Consider the following 15,723-nt stretch of genomic DNA (forward strand, 5'->3'; position numbering starts at 1 on the left):
TATCCGATCCTCCAAAAATGCACTACTTTTGAAGGATCCGACAAACACCCGTCGGCATTTTTGAACAGTCAAAGCAACATTGCCCACCATTATTAAGATGAAGCATAAGATATGGTTCACTAGCAGCAAAAACATCTACAGGAAATTGGCCATAGGTGCCTAGTAGAGAAACAAACATATTCCAGTAAATGATACTGTGTCTGATGCATAACATTATCACCCAACAGCTTCTACAATATTATTTCAACAACTTATATAACTTATACAAAAATGTTGAACCAAGTAGTAATATATTTTATACAAAAATATTGAACCAAGTAATAACACATTACACTTTCACTACCAACCATGCTACTAAACTAAGATCTGTTACACTGAAATCAATGGCAATACTAGGATACATATGAAGACACATATCTGTATTCATTTTGAAGGAACTATCCCTATGTTCAATGTTCAAAGCTCAAAAATCTCGCGAGAGATTTGGCAATAACATCTTTCATTGGCGACTTCTGCTCCAAAAGCTAAGCCTCCGTTCTTGAAAACCAGGGGGGCGTTGGTACACAGTCGATGCAGCTTTAATCAAAATGGCAGCAGTAAGAGCCCATATTATATACTTTCCATTCTCGGTTTCATGATCAAAGAAATGGAGTACACATTTTTCTCCCATGTATTCAAGCTCTTTCTCTCGTCGATTCTCATCCTAAATCAACCCATACGTCATCGTAAGAGCAAGTGGAGACAAAAGTTGTAAACAAAAAGGGAATTTTTGACTCACTAACCTTAAGAAACATCTCCAGAGGTGCATCAAATATTGCTGCCACTTCTGCAGTATTTATTTTCGGGTTGAATGTGTTCCGGTCCCAAAGTATGCCCACAACAGGAATCACCGTAATGCCTTTCTGAGAAAAACAATACACTAATCTGAGCCCAGATCATATATAGCTCATAGTACCAAGTTCTAACAAAATTGGTAAGACAGGAAAGATTTCATAATATAAGCATCATTGCAATAGAACTGCCCTATAATGCTATTAAGAAATCGTCCCCCTAGACCTATTAACGTCGCAAGAAATGAAACCGAAATAGTTTGCTTTTGAAACTAGCAACCAACACTTCTTATACCAGCAAAGATTGATCATAAGTTCCAAAATGTAACAGATCAATTAAACTCTAAATTGAAATGACAGAAAATGAGTAGATCATCAACATGACATTCAGCTAGAACTTTGCTTTTGTGATCATTGCTTCTCCTGTTTAATGCAAGTGCAAAATGAATTTCAAGAACCGTCATTCAGTTAGACTCTTTTAACTTCTCTTGAGGTAAGCAAGACATCGGTTGCAGTGTCGATGGTGTGAAGGACATGAGTATGACATTCAGTATCAGTTAATCTGTAATAGACTTGATATAAAGTTCATTAGTCTTTCTTTTGGGGTTTTTGAACAAGAAAAGCCGTTTTGCACAATGCTCTCAACAACTGATTACTTAGTACCATTATATAATTATTGTTGTTGTTGCTACTGTCCTGGGAATAAATATGGACCACGAAGTCTGATCCTTTCACCTTCTACAAGAGATGGGATTGTATTATCAAGTCTGCCCCTGCTGGCCATCAATATTCATGGAGCTGAGGAACCTTAAAAGGGAAACAGCAGCATTGCCAGTGTAATCCCACAAGTGGTGTCTGGGGAAGGTAGAGAGTACACAGACCTACCTTAAAAGGGCATTAGCACAAAATAATATGGCTCAAATAAAGCTAATGAAGACAAATGCATTACCCTGCCGGTAAAGGATTCAAGAACAGTGACAACATCTACTAGTGAACGGTCTAATCCAATCTCCTCCTCAGCCTCCCTCAATGCTGTCTCAATGTCATTGGCATCACCTTCTTCTACTTTCCCACCAGGCAAAGAAACTTCACCTAAAAGCAATAAAATGTGGGCTTAAGCTCAACCGGCAAGGGTTGAAGGACTTGTACCAGGTCACAAATTAGACCCATGCGCCAAGCGAACTAAAATCTAGCATTTAAGTGGAGAAGGGAAAAGGAGCGGCCCATCATCCCCGAGTTTCAAATGTTGCCATTGGCCTAAGGGATTGGCTCCAGACGGGTTTATCGATCATAAAAAATGACTTGTGCATTTTATTCCCAAAGTTAGACTCAGACCACCGGCCTTGGTGGGCAGGTTTATGTGATACCTATGTTTGACTTATGCAATCTTGATGTTTCATTTTATATGGCATTTATTTGATTGGACAAGAAGTATTATTAAAACCTGTAGTCTTAAATACGTCATCACATTTTTATAACAATAATAAGACCATATCGTTAAGAACAACATGTTGAATTTTCCACATCTATTGCGGGTGGGTCTTTGGTCTCCTTATATGGTCTTAGACAATCCTCCCCATGAGCTAGCTTTTTGGATTGAGTTAGGTCCAAGGTTTATTTTCTTATCATGGTACAGAGCGAAGCCCATTCCAACTCATTGTTTACCCGATGTTAGGCTCACATCTTATATTATACAAGCTCCAAATTCTTGTCTTAGACATGTGTGTGTGTGTGGGTGGATGGGGGAGGGGTGACTCTCCTTATATGGTCTAGGGCAATCCTCTCCTCATAAGGTAGCTTCTGGAATTGAGTTAGATTCGAAGTCCATAACCGTGCCTCAATCTCAAACAAGTTGAGCTTAGCTATGTGAATCCTTACTATTTCATTTAAACTCATTTCATATCCTCATCATACAAAATTTCATAAGAGTAAAAGATGAGACAAACATAAATATAAATAATAACAATAATATTAGGGAGAAAACTCAACTATGCCATCGAACTTTGAGAAAAGGCTCATCTATGTCATCCATTAAAACTTAAAAGTTGGGCTCACCTATGCCACCACTGCCGTGGCACAAAGTGCCCATTCATGCCATAATATATTAACGAAAAACATAGCCAGTTTTGGCATACCACTTTTTCAACGTTGTCAATAATGAAACTTTTGGCAATTGTATTCAAACACTTGCTTCGAGGTGTGTTTGGATAAATAGTTGATAAATAATTCAGGTAGAACACAAACACTTGATGGTTCTGATATGAAACTAGCATAAAAATGATACCACAACTATGTCTTTGATCATAATCACAAAAAAAAATAAAAAATAGTAATAATAATAAGAACACATGAGCAAATAAAATAGTTACCAGAATGTGAAGAAAGTGTGGAAGCTCTTTTAGTGAGGATAACACGAAGATGGCCTTGTTGATCCTCAAATAAACATACCAATACTGCAGCCCTGTTTGATATTGATCTTCTTGAATTATTACTACTATAATTGTTATTACCTATTTGGTCTATCCCATCTTTTTGAATTATTGGAATTTGATTGTGAATCTGAATATTAATATTATTGTTGGAGCTAGGATTAGAGGAGGGACTATAATGACGAAGCCTTTCAGCTAATTTTATGAGGCTATCTGATCTGTTAGATGCCATGGGCACTGATAAGGACAGAGAAGAAATGGTAGGTAAAGGTTTCTCTAGTAGAAAATGTTTGACGGACGAAAATTATAATCCACTCGAGGCCGATTGACTCGAAGGACTCGAATTGTCCATTTTGGCCAGTTTTATTGTAATTAAAGTGATAAGGGAGGGTGCTAATGATATTTCATATTTTTTTCATACCAAAATTATCCTTTTCGATTCAAAACCACCAGATTTTCTTTTAAAAACCATTCCCCACACCTATCTTGTCATGTCCCCCACTATCTCTTTCCACTTACTTTTTATCTTTCCTATTTATTTCATTTATTCGAATTCTTTTTTATTTTTTTATTATAGGATAAAATTCAGAAATAACATGCTTATCTTCTTAATAATAAGTTTCATAGCAACAGTTTCATAATTACATAATATAGTAAGTTGTATTTTATATTTTTGTAAACTGTTGTTACAAAAATACAAATACATATGATTTTTACTGTCCTTATGATCGATATGTATTTTGTATTTTTGCAAATTGTTGCTACAAAAATACAAATACATATGCAATAAAATGTAATTTGATAAAAGTGTTGTTATTTTTTATAATTTAATACTTAAGTATGCTACTTTATCTAATTTTTTCCTTTATAATAAATTAGGGGTTGAAACCTTCTAATTTGGGAACTATTCGTTGGGCCCATTTCTTATTGTGACCCAATTTTGAGAACCTTTTGTTTGGGCCCAATCCAACTAAGTAGATTGTTAAAATTGTCCTCATTTTAGGTTTAATTTGATGTGTATATGTGTAAATTCTTCGTGGGTCATTTCTTGGGCCTTAAATACAAATTATTGAGGTAAAGTTCTTGTTAATATAAAAAAGAAAAAAAATCTACATAGAATTTTTTTTTTGTTGAAGTGTAAAGGTACAATTTATGATTATGCCAAAAATAACACCCCATCGTCTTTAATAATTTACTATACTGATGTGCAAGTCATTAATTTTGAATCATTTTTCACAATATGGACTACTAGGTACAAAATAATAATGTAATATTTTTAGTGATAATTTGAAATTGTTGCAATCAATATTGATGTGCGTTGCGTATTGACATTATTCCACCCATCAAGGTATGTCGAATTCTTTATTCATTATTTTCACTTCGTGAATGGAAGCATTGACAGGCGTAAATGTATTGTAAAGTTAGTAAACGTTTGTGGTTTCACTAATGAAAAAATAACTATTTTGCATGCTAAGTGACATTTCTACTATACATTATGTCATTTGTTTAGTGAATGCTACAATGGATAATTAGGGCTTTTATATAACACATTTCGTTGTTGTATGAATTAGCACTTATATCAGCTAAATAGTTAATTAGCACGCAGTTCCTCCACTTTGAATTTTCTCCTCCCATGTTCAAGTATAATTTGAAGCAAATTTTCATATATCCTAGTTCAATTAAGGAAGATTGTTAGGTGAGATTCATCAATGTATTTGTTAAGCCATCCAACGCACGATCATGTTTAAACATTTGTCCAAGATGTTCTTGGAAAATAGGACGTTTAGAGTTAAAGATTTGGACATTAACACATTCAATTGAAGTGTCACGCAGAAAGTTCATAGTCTTTTGTTTCAGTGATTTTTTTGGAGTGAGTTTGTGTTGGACGCTTATCATTTGTTAGTTGCAGTTCATTATGCAATTATAAAGAAGGTATTTATTTTTGTAATCAGTTTGATGAAGAGTAATTGGCTTCAACAAAATATTTTACCTTGTTCAGTCCAAAGTCGTATTTACAAATTGATTGATCTGAACAACTTTTCATATACCCGAATCGTGAAAAGAAGAAATGAATTTGTAAGGAATTTGACTAACAACCTTCGTTTTGGTATAATTTTCTTCAGTTTAATCTAATCAATGCTAAATGTGTTCAACTCTTAATCTACGATTTGTATCAATATATTCAATAATTAGTATGAATTGCTAGTCCTTCAATTAACTTGTGTGTTTCATTGTTTGCATAAACTTAAGGCATGTGTAATATGAAAAGAAGACATTCATTTGTTAAGTGCAACTGGAAGAACAAACATACAACAGAAAAGAAGAAACAATAATTTAAAAAAACCGAAAAAGAAAATAAATAAACAAGAATCTAAGCAGCTGGATCAACACCCTCAGCAGCCTCACCACCTTCTTCAATCTTCTTGTTGTTAACCTCTCGTATATAGGTGTGGAAACAATGTCTCTACTCCCACAGATCTCGCTTAAGTTGTTCCAAACACTGATTAAGGTCAATCACCCCATCTTTCAGCAGCTCAATCTCCCAAACAGTGTGATAGGGTCTTCTTCTTCGGACCACACGACTATTTCCATTATTTGAGAAAGACATATTTTTTTGTGTAAAAGAAGCATTTGAAAAGTTGTTGGGGAAACTCTATTAGATAAGATAAAAGATTAACAAAATCACAAAAAAAAGAGGATTCATATGTATATAAATAGGCGAGGGTTTTTGTCGGAGAATTAAATGAGAAATAAATTGTTTGTTTCGCCCTTTCAGCAACCTACAAGTCGATTCATCCTAGGTCTTGGATATGGTAACGTCACCTAGATTCCACCAAAAGTCTTGAACAGTGTTAAAGTCAGTCATAATGGTGTACATGCATGTTGTCATTGACATAGGTTTTGTTTTACTATTTGCCTTTGTCAAGTCCCATCCAAAATCAACCAAATTTGTCTGCAGGATTTTTCTTACCTTTCTGATCAAAAATCTAGCAGAAATATTTGGTTGGTAAATCTAGATGACTTCTTTTTCAGCTTTGAGACATTCAATTGGCAAAAAAACGTACAAAAAGAGAAAGAAAGAAATATGTAACCCAAAGAAGGAGTGTTGTTATGACAATTGTTAATGCAGTGATAGTAAAGGAAAATTAAAACTTAGTAATGGAAACTGAAAATTGAAAATAGGAACTAAAGAATAAAGTTATGACTTTAATATTAATAATAATAAAAGACATTCAAACCAATTCATAACCTGAAAAATTCTTCACACAGGGATTACATGTTTATCATTTAATAAGACAGATCGATCGATACTGTTGGCTATCTCGATGACCAAAATGTGGTCTACTTCGATACCCGCAGCACAAATGAAAAACTTTCAGCCGTCATATATCCTCTAGACTCTCAAATAAAAGGGGAATTAAGAGTAGAGATATCACTTTAATAAATAAAAGGGGAATTATAAAAGACATTCAAATTATTCCATAACCTGAAAAATACTTCACACAGGGATTACATGTTTAACATCCCAGAAGACAGATCCGACATTACTGTAGGTGATCAAAAAGACCAAAACATCTCCTTCTCGAATAACCCCATCACGAATGAAATCTCTCCACCCGTCATATATTTTTCGCCTATCCCGATGCTCGTAGAATACTTTAGCATGATACGACTTTCCACTACCACAATGACTAATGGTTACTGGCGCTGGGCCAATAGAGAAGTATTTGCTTGCCTCTAGTGGTATCCACTGAAAAAGGGGGAAAGATGGACGAGTTACTCAAATTTCAAAGAGAACAAAAGTTAAATAAATGTAATAATGAAACATAGAATCCTTAATGAAGAAAAAAAATTAGAAATTACCACTTCTCATATGTGACGTCTGTTTTGTTCAGCATAATAAGAAATTCTGGCAAGGGAGAAGTAGGGTTGAAACCTACTAGTGTAAACCTCATTTTTTGTGGGGGGGGGGGGGAGAAGAATAGGGTTTTAGTTGAGATTCTGCAGTGTATTGTGAAAGAGAGTGTCGATTATAATTTTTCGTATTATATAAAGGGATATTTTCAGCTTTCCTCCAAACAACTACACGTAAAATTTTGGTGGGAATTGAAAACATTGCGGAACTGCCTTGAAAACATTAATTAATTAGAAAATAGAATAATGGTTTTGAACTCGAGACCTATGAAATCTAAAGTTGATGTTTGACCAAGCTACTGCAATAGCATTCATTCCTACTTGGCATGTATTATAATTTTTCTTGATGCTCTACTTAGGTTCCATGTAGATTAAGGGCCTCGTTATGTTTTACATGTTGATTCCCAAACACAAATTAAGGGGCTTGTTATGTTTTACATGTAGATTCCATCTCTGTAATCAAAAATGGTATGCTTGAATATTCAATTAATTATTCAAATCATGTCATCTATTAGTGAATTCAACTGAATGACTTATAATTTATAGTTGTTGATATAATATAATTTGTTCATACATTGAGTATGACAGTGAACCAACTTAGTTGATGCGAAGAGAATGACAATGTTGATCAAATCAATGTTAATTGAATATACAATAATGAGAAAGTTTGATTGACGTATAGTCGTAATATTGAGTCAATGTATGTTTTGTGCAGCCGTAATTGCTGATTCAATGTGTGTTTGTAATTTAATACATTTTGACTTAATCATGGACATAGAAAATGGGAAGATTGTTGTAACATCCCACATTTTTTTGGGCTAGAAATCGAAGCGTCGTTCATACGCATATAGACCCGGAGTAGATGATTCCTTGTAAATATATATGTGGTGATCAATCTTATAGTGTAAGAATACCTTTGAATATGAATTGAGGTCACAAAAATCCTCTAACTCCAAGACGAGTTGGAAACATTTCTACTGATTAAGTTTTAGTGAATGTTAAAACTTAGGTCAACTTCCATCGACCATAACTCCTGCTATATGATGAATTATAGGGCCCACTATATATCAAATGAAAGGTCTTCGAATTATATTTCCAACGATATCAATTTCTCCTAAATTTGATACCCAAGCAAAAAGTTATGGTTATTTTTATGAGTGAGGCAGTGAAGTCATGCGATAAGCGTGCGACGCACGCACCGTTGCACGCACCAAATTTTTAGATTCTATTTTCGCAATTTTAAGGGCAAAATGGGTATTTTTCATCCCTCTTCTTCAGCTTAAACACGGAATTTTTATCCCAAATGACCTTATTATTGATATTTTCATCAAAAACCATCAAGGACACTATCTAGGGTTTCAAACTAAAACTCAAGATTCAACCGTGGGTTTTAGAAGATAATTAAAGATTTAGAATCCTCAATTTGTAAGCTTTAAGAATTAGTCATTATTTTCTAAAATAAAGGTACATGGAGTTTATCCTAAAAATACATGGGCTTGTTGAAAACACTCAATTATGATTTAAAGATTATCAATCATGAATTTGTTAAAGGGGTTTGAAATTCATGATTTTATTATGCTTTATGCATGTTATTGATATTGTTGTTTTGGCCTTTAGGCCTCATCCCTTTAAATTGATTTACAAGTATATGTATATGTATGAAATTGAAATTTAAGATTTGTTTGAGAGCACAGATTATGAAGTCCCTCTCTTATGATAAATTCAAGTTTATGATCTTATTGTGAATGATTTGAAATGTACGATTTATGGTTTGAAACTAGTTTTCTCAATACCTTAGTGTTTGAGCATGATTTAAAGATGATGATAGGGAGCTTCTTGATATAATTACATCCTTGTTTTAAATGAGAAAGAGTTGCATTTGATTGAGAAATTTGACAGGACCACCTTGTATTATTGAAATGCTTGACAAAGAGAGTTCCTTACATGTGCTTACATGAGGTTTGAGAAAGAGTTTCTTTGAATTGATTTATTGATATGGTAGTCCCAAACTTATGTTTTAAAAACAAAGATTATAATATGTTATTAATGGCTCAAAGATGTGATTTGCAAGTCAATGGTATGACGATACCATAAGTATGTATGCCATAACAGATAAGAGATTTTAGAGTATGTTTTCAAAATAGGTTTTTAGAAAATGCATGCTTTTAAAAGAGTTAAAAATGGGCTTAAAGAGGGTTAGGTGGTTACCCAAAGAGGTCTTGAGTTCAAGTAACTCTTAGCTTGAAACCGTATTTGTCGATACGGGTAGATTATTATTGTACGCTGGCGATGGCCATGTGGCGTAGTAGATTCAGAGACTCCGACCCTTGTGGCACACTTGGGTTGGGGGCTTGGCTGTCGAGTTAATGGCAGTTTCCATATAGCCCGTGGAATTTCAGAGTTGTAGGGTATACCACCTAGTGCAGAAGTAAGACAAAGAGAGTCACAGATTTTAGATGTTTTCACAGAGTCTTTTAAAGTGCCCATGTGATTTCTTACTATATGATATATTTATGAACTATTTTAAATTTCTCTCATATATGTTGAATATAAATTATTATTTTAGATTACTCTGCATACCAGTACATCTGTATTGATCCTTCCTTCCCCACCTCTCAGGTTCTGAGGCTCAATCTAGGGGTCCAGATAAGCAGTAGTTAATTCAAACAGCAGATCAGATTGTACAGTGGTGAGCCTTCTCTATTCTAGAAGGCTTGTCCTTTTAGATTATGTCATCTATTACAATTTTAGTCTACTGGGGGCCTTGTCCCAGTTTTCAGATAGTTCTTAGATTTTCATGTAGTAGAGATTTTGCAGACTGTTCCAAATGTTGTATAGTTGATTTCAGATTTTATTCCTTATCATTAAACTTAATCCAGAGTATGACCATGTTTCCGTATTAGATCATAACTCTGCATTTTATTTTATTATATAAATGTTGTGCGTTACTACCAGATAAAGTAGGACGTCCGGCCTCCATGGTTTGGGATGTTCGTCACAGCCAGGCCCTAGTTCAGGTTGTGAAAAACTTGGTATCAGAACATGGTTCATGGTCCTAGGGTGTCTGCGAAATCACGTCGGGTTGAGTCTTATTTATAGGTGTGTAACGCGTCACACTTATTAGCATGAGGCTACAAGGCATTTAGGAATGTCTCTCTTTTTTCATGTTCCAGTTCGTGCAATCGAGTTAGAATGTTCCTCTTTCATGCTCTAATTCGTGCTATGGTGCCGCCCATACGAAAGTAAATGTCATCTCAATTCTTTCCTTACTTTGATGTGCTCAAATATGTATCATGATTAGGGTGATTTAAGTGTAGAAGTTTAGAGTCTAAATGGTATGGTTCTTTCAGATTGAGTCATATAAGATTTTAAAAATTTTGCAAGGGCATGGGAAGAGTCCATTAGTGCCTTAGAGTGTATTGATTCTAGTGTGAACTTTGATTCCGATGAAATCGTGCTTTCCAGCCTACAGTATTAAGTGAATTCAGTCCTTTTAAGAATTTATGTTGCAGACGTCACGCTTAAGGGGAGATGATGTATAGCAGAACGTTGGAACTGTATTTACACCCACGTAGTAGTATAAGTTAAATGTCGGTGTCATGACCTTTTGGTAGTGATGTTTGACTCAGATTTTTATTTATACAGAGTAAGATGTGTATTCTTAGATCATTGAATATTGTGGGTCAAGTTTCTATCTCTTGTAATCTTGATATCATTGTGTTGTTGAAACTAAAAGTCTAGTGAAGCCGTGTGGGGCTCTTTCGATTCACTAGCATAGTTGCCTTGTCATTCATCTCATTGTTTTGTTTAAAACACAAAAATCAAAGTCTAGTGAAGCCGTGTGGGGCTCTTTTGATTCACTAGCAACTTGTTGTTCATCTTGTTGTTCTTGTGTTGGTTGAATATATGTATAGCCGAATCTTTTGGCATGAGATCAATGTAATACCCCGCATGTTTCTAAGCTAGGAAGTGAATAAGTATTCCTACATATGAAATCTCCTATACTGTGATTCATACTTGAGTACATGACTTACAATGAATATCCTAGTGATAGGATAGCTTATGATGCATTAAGCATGTTCATATGAGTCACTTAAGGTAATACAAGCAAAGAGTTTTTGAATCCATCAAGTTTTAGTGTTCGATTTGGCAAGGGTCATCTTTGAACGAGTATAACTCGATTTTAATGTGGTATTTTGGCTGATTTATACCCACCAAATTGTAGAAAATCGAATTAGCTTTCCAACGATACCAATTTCGCCTTAATCCAATAACCGAGCAAAAAGTTATGCCCATTTTCGTGAGAGACAGTAAGGATAGGCGATTGGTTAGGCACCGCCCAACCCAAACATCGGTGATTGGTTAGGCGCCGCCAACCTAGCTTAGGCAATCACTTGGGCCCCTCCTAAGTCAGTTCCAAGTGCCAAAAATACTCCGTTTTGAGTTATTTTAAGGGTAATTAAGTCTTTTAACACTCCTTACACGTCCCTAAACTTAACCCTACAAAATATATAGCTTCTAAACATATTCCAACCCTATTATCATCTCAAAGCTCATCATCCAAGAGCACTAAAAGAGAAAAACAACTAGGGTTGCGTAACTAAGCTTGAAGATCTAATTTCAAGGAAATTCCTTCGTCAATCATCAAGAATCTTCCTTCTAAGGTATGCGTAAGTTGATTTATGGATCCCTTTCATCCATAAAGCTCAAAAACCCTCTTTTTCATTATAAAGTATGATTTCTATATTGTTGGGTGTTGATGATCATGTTGTTGATATTGGGTGATTCCCAAGATGGAATCTTTATATGTTTTTTTGAATTTCATGATATCATATGAGTTGGAAACATGTAAATTTGATTATTCATGATGTATAATTTGCTGATTTCACCTATTCTTAAGATGTGCATGTAAGGTGTTTGATAAAATGCCTACGAAACTAGAAATCATGCAATATAGCTAAATTGTGACTAAGCAAAGGATTCATGATATGCCCTTACGTTCCAATGACTTCTATGTCGATAATGTGCCTTGTAAATGTTGTTGGAATACTCATGAACTATTCTTATGTGATTATGCTATGTTTACTTGCAAATCCTACTTATGAACAAGATGTATGATAACCATGCAATCCACATGAACTTCCATGCTATTGGTATGTGTTGCCAATATGATTATGCAATGAACATGATATTAAGATTGTGCAAGTACTTCCATGTGATATGAAATCCTTTCCATGCAATACATTGTTGATAACCATTCTTAGTATGAGGTCCCTACTTATGATATTATAAATTATGGACTCTACTCTTATGATCAAGTTAGTCATATGTGTCAGTTTCCTTCCATAGAGTCCTGGGGGTACTTGTACCCGAAAACTATAGCTGTGTGCCTAGATCCATGTCATATTTCATGATATCCGAACTCAAGCTATGATTCCGTAGACTTCAGTTAGTCATGTGACTCAGGAAAACCTCATGATCTTAGTCAGTTGTCAGATATCAGTAACATTCTGCCAGTCAACGGAATTCAGTAAGATTAAGTCATACACAGTCAGTTATTCATGTCCAGTCCCTCCAGATGGGAGTAGAGGTTAGCACCGAGTGAAACCAAGGATGGGAACTCACCCGCCAGTTCAGGGTGTGATTCTTAGTAGTCATCCTTGTGTTCTAGAACTACGTAGCCAGCGTAGGTTGAGACATCTTAACCCATCAGTTTAGGGTTCCCACCGTTCTCATTGAGTACCCGCCAGATAAGGGTCACTCACAGGCTGTCCTTACCCGTGGCACGGTATTGACACCCCTCCAATCGGGGTAGATATTGGACCCCAGCTTAGCCATAATGGCATATATGGGGTATGTCGGTTAAACACTACTTCCCACGGTTTCAGTATCAGTTTCAGTAAAAGAACTCAGGGCGTTCTTTAGATTTCAGTATATACAGGACTGTCAGATACAGTCGTCTATATTATCTGTTTTAGTATCAGTCATGACAGTTATCATTACACCATGTATTAGCTTATAGGTCATGCTATTACGTATTCGTAGTCCCAATTTCTATATGTGTGTGTTTGCACTCCCACGTTCATATTAGTCAGTCAGTGTTGTTCATGCATGAAACCCTTTATGCTCAGCCTACCTTCCTCGTATACTTAGTACTTCTGTTGTACTGATATATTTGCGCTATAATGCTTTCTTTTCATGTTACACCATAGGTTCTGAGACACGAGCTCCAGCCCAGCAGTAGCGGTAGCATTCCAGTCGCAGAGACACAGTGAGTCCTTATTGATTCGAGGACAATATGATTTGACTCATTTATTTATTTCTTCAGTTCAGTTTTATGGAGTTAGTTGGAGACATGTTCCTTCAAATCCTCATTCAAATAGTTTAGAGGCTTTCAGATTTATGTTCAGATTTACGTTCAGATTGAGTTGTTTTGGATATTTTCACCCACATGATTGTATTCAGTTGAAACTTATGGCCTTACAGTTCTATGTATTCCGCATTATTATATCATAATTTGTAGTATACAGGTATATATATCAGTCATGGGTTAGCTTGTGGTCCCTCGGGGTCATGAGCACCGTGTAGCATTCCGGTTCAGCGAATTGGGGTATTACAAACTTGGTATCAGAGCCTAAGGTTCAATAGAGTCCTAGGATGTCTAAAAGTCGCATCTAGTAGAGTTTTGTACATGGGTGTGTTGCACGCCACATTTATGTGCGGGAGGCTATAAGATGTTTTAGGAACAGTCCCCTTTCTTCATTATTCATGTCATGCTAGTGAGCATAATTACAAGTTAAACTCTTCAGTCCCGGCAGGATCAGGAAAATTCTCCTGATGTCGTTACTGGTACATTACAGATTTTCCATGTTTATTTTTATGCTTTGCTAGACCCAGGTGCATCTTTTTATTTTGTTACTCCATACATAGGAGGCAATTTTGGAATCAGTCCCGAAGTCCTAGCAGAGCCCTTCTCAGTCTCTACCCCAGTGGGTAAAACTATCATAGCCCGATGGGTATACAGAAACTGCCCGATTATGATATCTCAGAAATCCACGTCAGCAGATTTAGTGGAGTTAGAGATGACTGATTTTGATGTCATGGCATGGATTAGATTCATTCCTGCTATGCCACAGTCGACTACAGAAATAGGATAGTTCAGTTTCAGTTCCCGAATGAGCCCGTCTTAGAGTAGAAGAGTAGCATTTCAGCGTTCAAGGGTCAACTTGTTTCCTACCTTCGGGCAAGGAAAATGATTTCTAAGGGGTATGTGTATCATCTCATGCATGTTAAAGATTCCAGTTCTGAATATCCCAGCCTCAAAACAGTCCCTGTTGTTAATAAATACTCAGATATCCTTCCCGAAGATCTTCCAGGCATTTCTCCCGAAAGGAAAATAGACTTCGGCATAGACCTTCTTTTGAATACTCAAACTATTTCTATTCCGCCATACAGAATGGCACCAACAGAACTCAAGGAATTAAAAGATCAGTTGAAGGATCTCTTAGATAAGGGATTTATCAGACCCAGTATTTCCCCATGGGGTGCGCCAGTATTATTCGTGTGCAAGAAAGACGATTCTCTCAGGATGTGTATTGATTACCGTCAACTCAACAAGGTCACAGTCAAGAACAGATATCCTCTTCCCAGGATTGATGATCTATTCGACCAACTTCAGGGTGCCAGTTACTTCTCCAAGATAGACCTCAGATCAGGCTATCATCAGCTCAGAGTTAGAGAATGTGACATTTCAAAGATAGCTTTCTGTACTCGGTATGGTCACTTTGAATTTTTAGTCATGTCATTTGGTCTTACCAATTTCCCTGCAGCTTTTATGGATTTGATGAACTGTGTGTTCAAGCAGTACTTGGACATGTTTGTTATAGTCTTCATAGATGATATTCTGGTCTATTCTCGCACAGAGCGTGATCATGCAGACCATCTCAGGATTGCTCTTCAGACTCTCAGGGATCACCAATTATTCGCTAAGTTCAGCAAGTGCAAATTTTGGCTAAGATCAGTAGAATTCCTTGGCCATATTATTTTTGGTGATGGAATTAGAGTAGATCCTCAGAAAACTGAGGCAGTAAGAAACTGGCCCAGACCCGTATCTCCATCAGATATTAGGAGTTTCTTGGGTTTGGATGGCTATTACAAACAGTTTTTCAAGGGATTTTCTTCTATTGCATCTCCCATGTCCAGATTGACTTAGAAGAAGATGAAGTTTCAGTGGTCAGATTCATGCGAGAAGAGCTTTTAAGAGTTGAAGACTCGACTCACCTTCACTCCAGTTCTAGCTATTCCAGATGGTTGAGATGGTTTTGTAGTCTATTGTGATGCATCCAGAGTGGGTTTAGGTTGTGTCCTCATGCAGCATGGTAAGGTCATAGCCTACGCCTCCAGACAGTTAAAGCCACATGAGAAGAATTATCCTACTCATGATCTTGAGTTAGCAGCGGTAGTTTTTGCCAGTATGTCTTTTCCCAGAAATATCTCAATCTTTGCCAGAGAAGGTGGTTAGAGCTCTTGAAGGATTATGACATGAGTGT

The 15,723-nt window shown here is 36.0% G+C and overlaps 1 protein-coding gene across 1 annotated transcript; it reads right to left on the reverse strand.

Moving 5' to 3' along the window:
* Positions 1-213: 213 nt before the first annotated feature.
* On the reverse strand, positions 214-3,594 carry LOC107845377 (nudix hydrolase 22, chloroplastic). The gene is made up of 4 exons (XM_016689664.2): positions 3,200-3,594; positions 1,780-1,922; positions 783-902; positions 214-703 (listed from the first exon to the last, which is right to left on the reverse strand). The coding sequence occupies exons 1-4, from the start codon at positions 3,489-3,491 to the stop codon at positions 500-502; spliced, it is 759 nt and encodes a 252-aa protein (XP_016545150.1). The 5' UTR covers positions 3,492-3,594; the 3' UTR covers positions 214-499.
* Positions 3,595-15,723: the final 12,129 nt, after the last annotated feature.

The sequence above is a fragment of the Capsicum annuum genome, chromosome 10, assembly GCF_002878395.1.
Source record: "Capsicum annuum cultivar UCD-10X-F1 chromosome 10, UCD10Xv1.1, whole genome shotgun sequence".
NCBI classification, from domain to species: domain Eukaryota; kingdom Viridiplantae; phylum Streptophyta; class Magnoliopsida; order Solanales; family Solanaceae; genus Capsicum; species Capsicum annuum.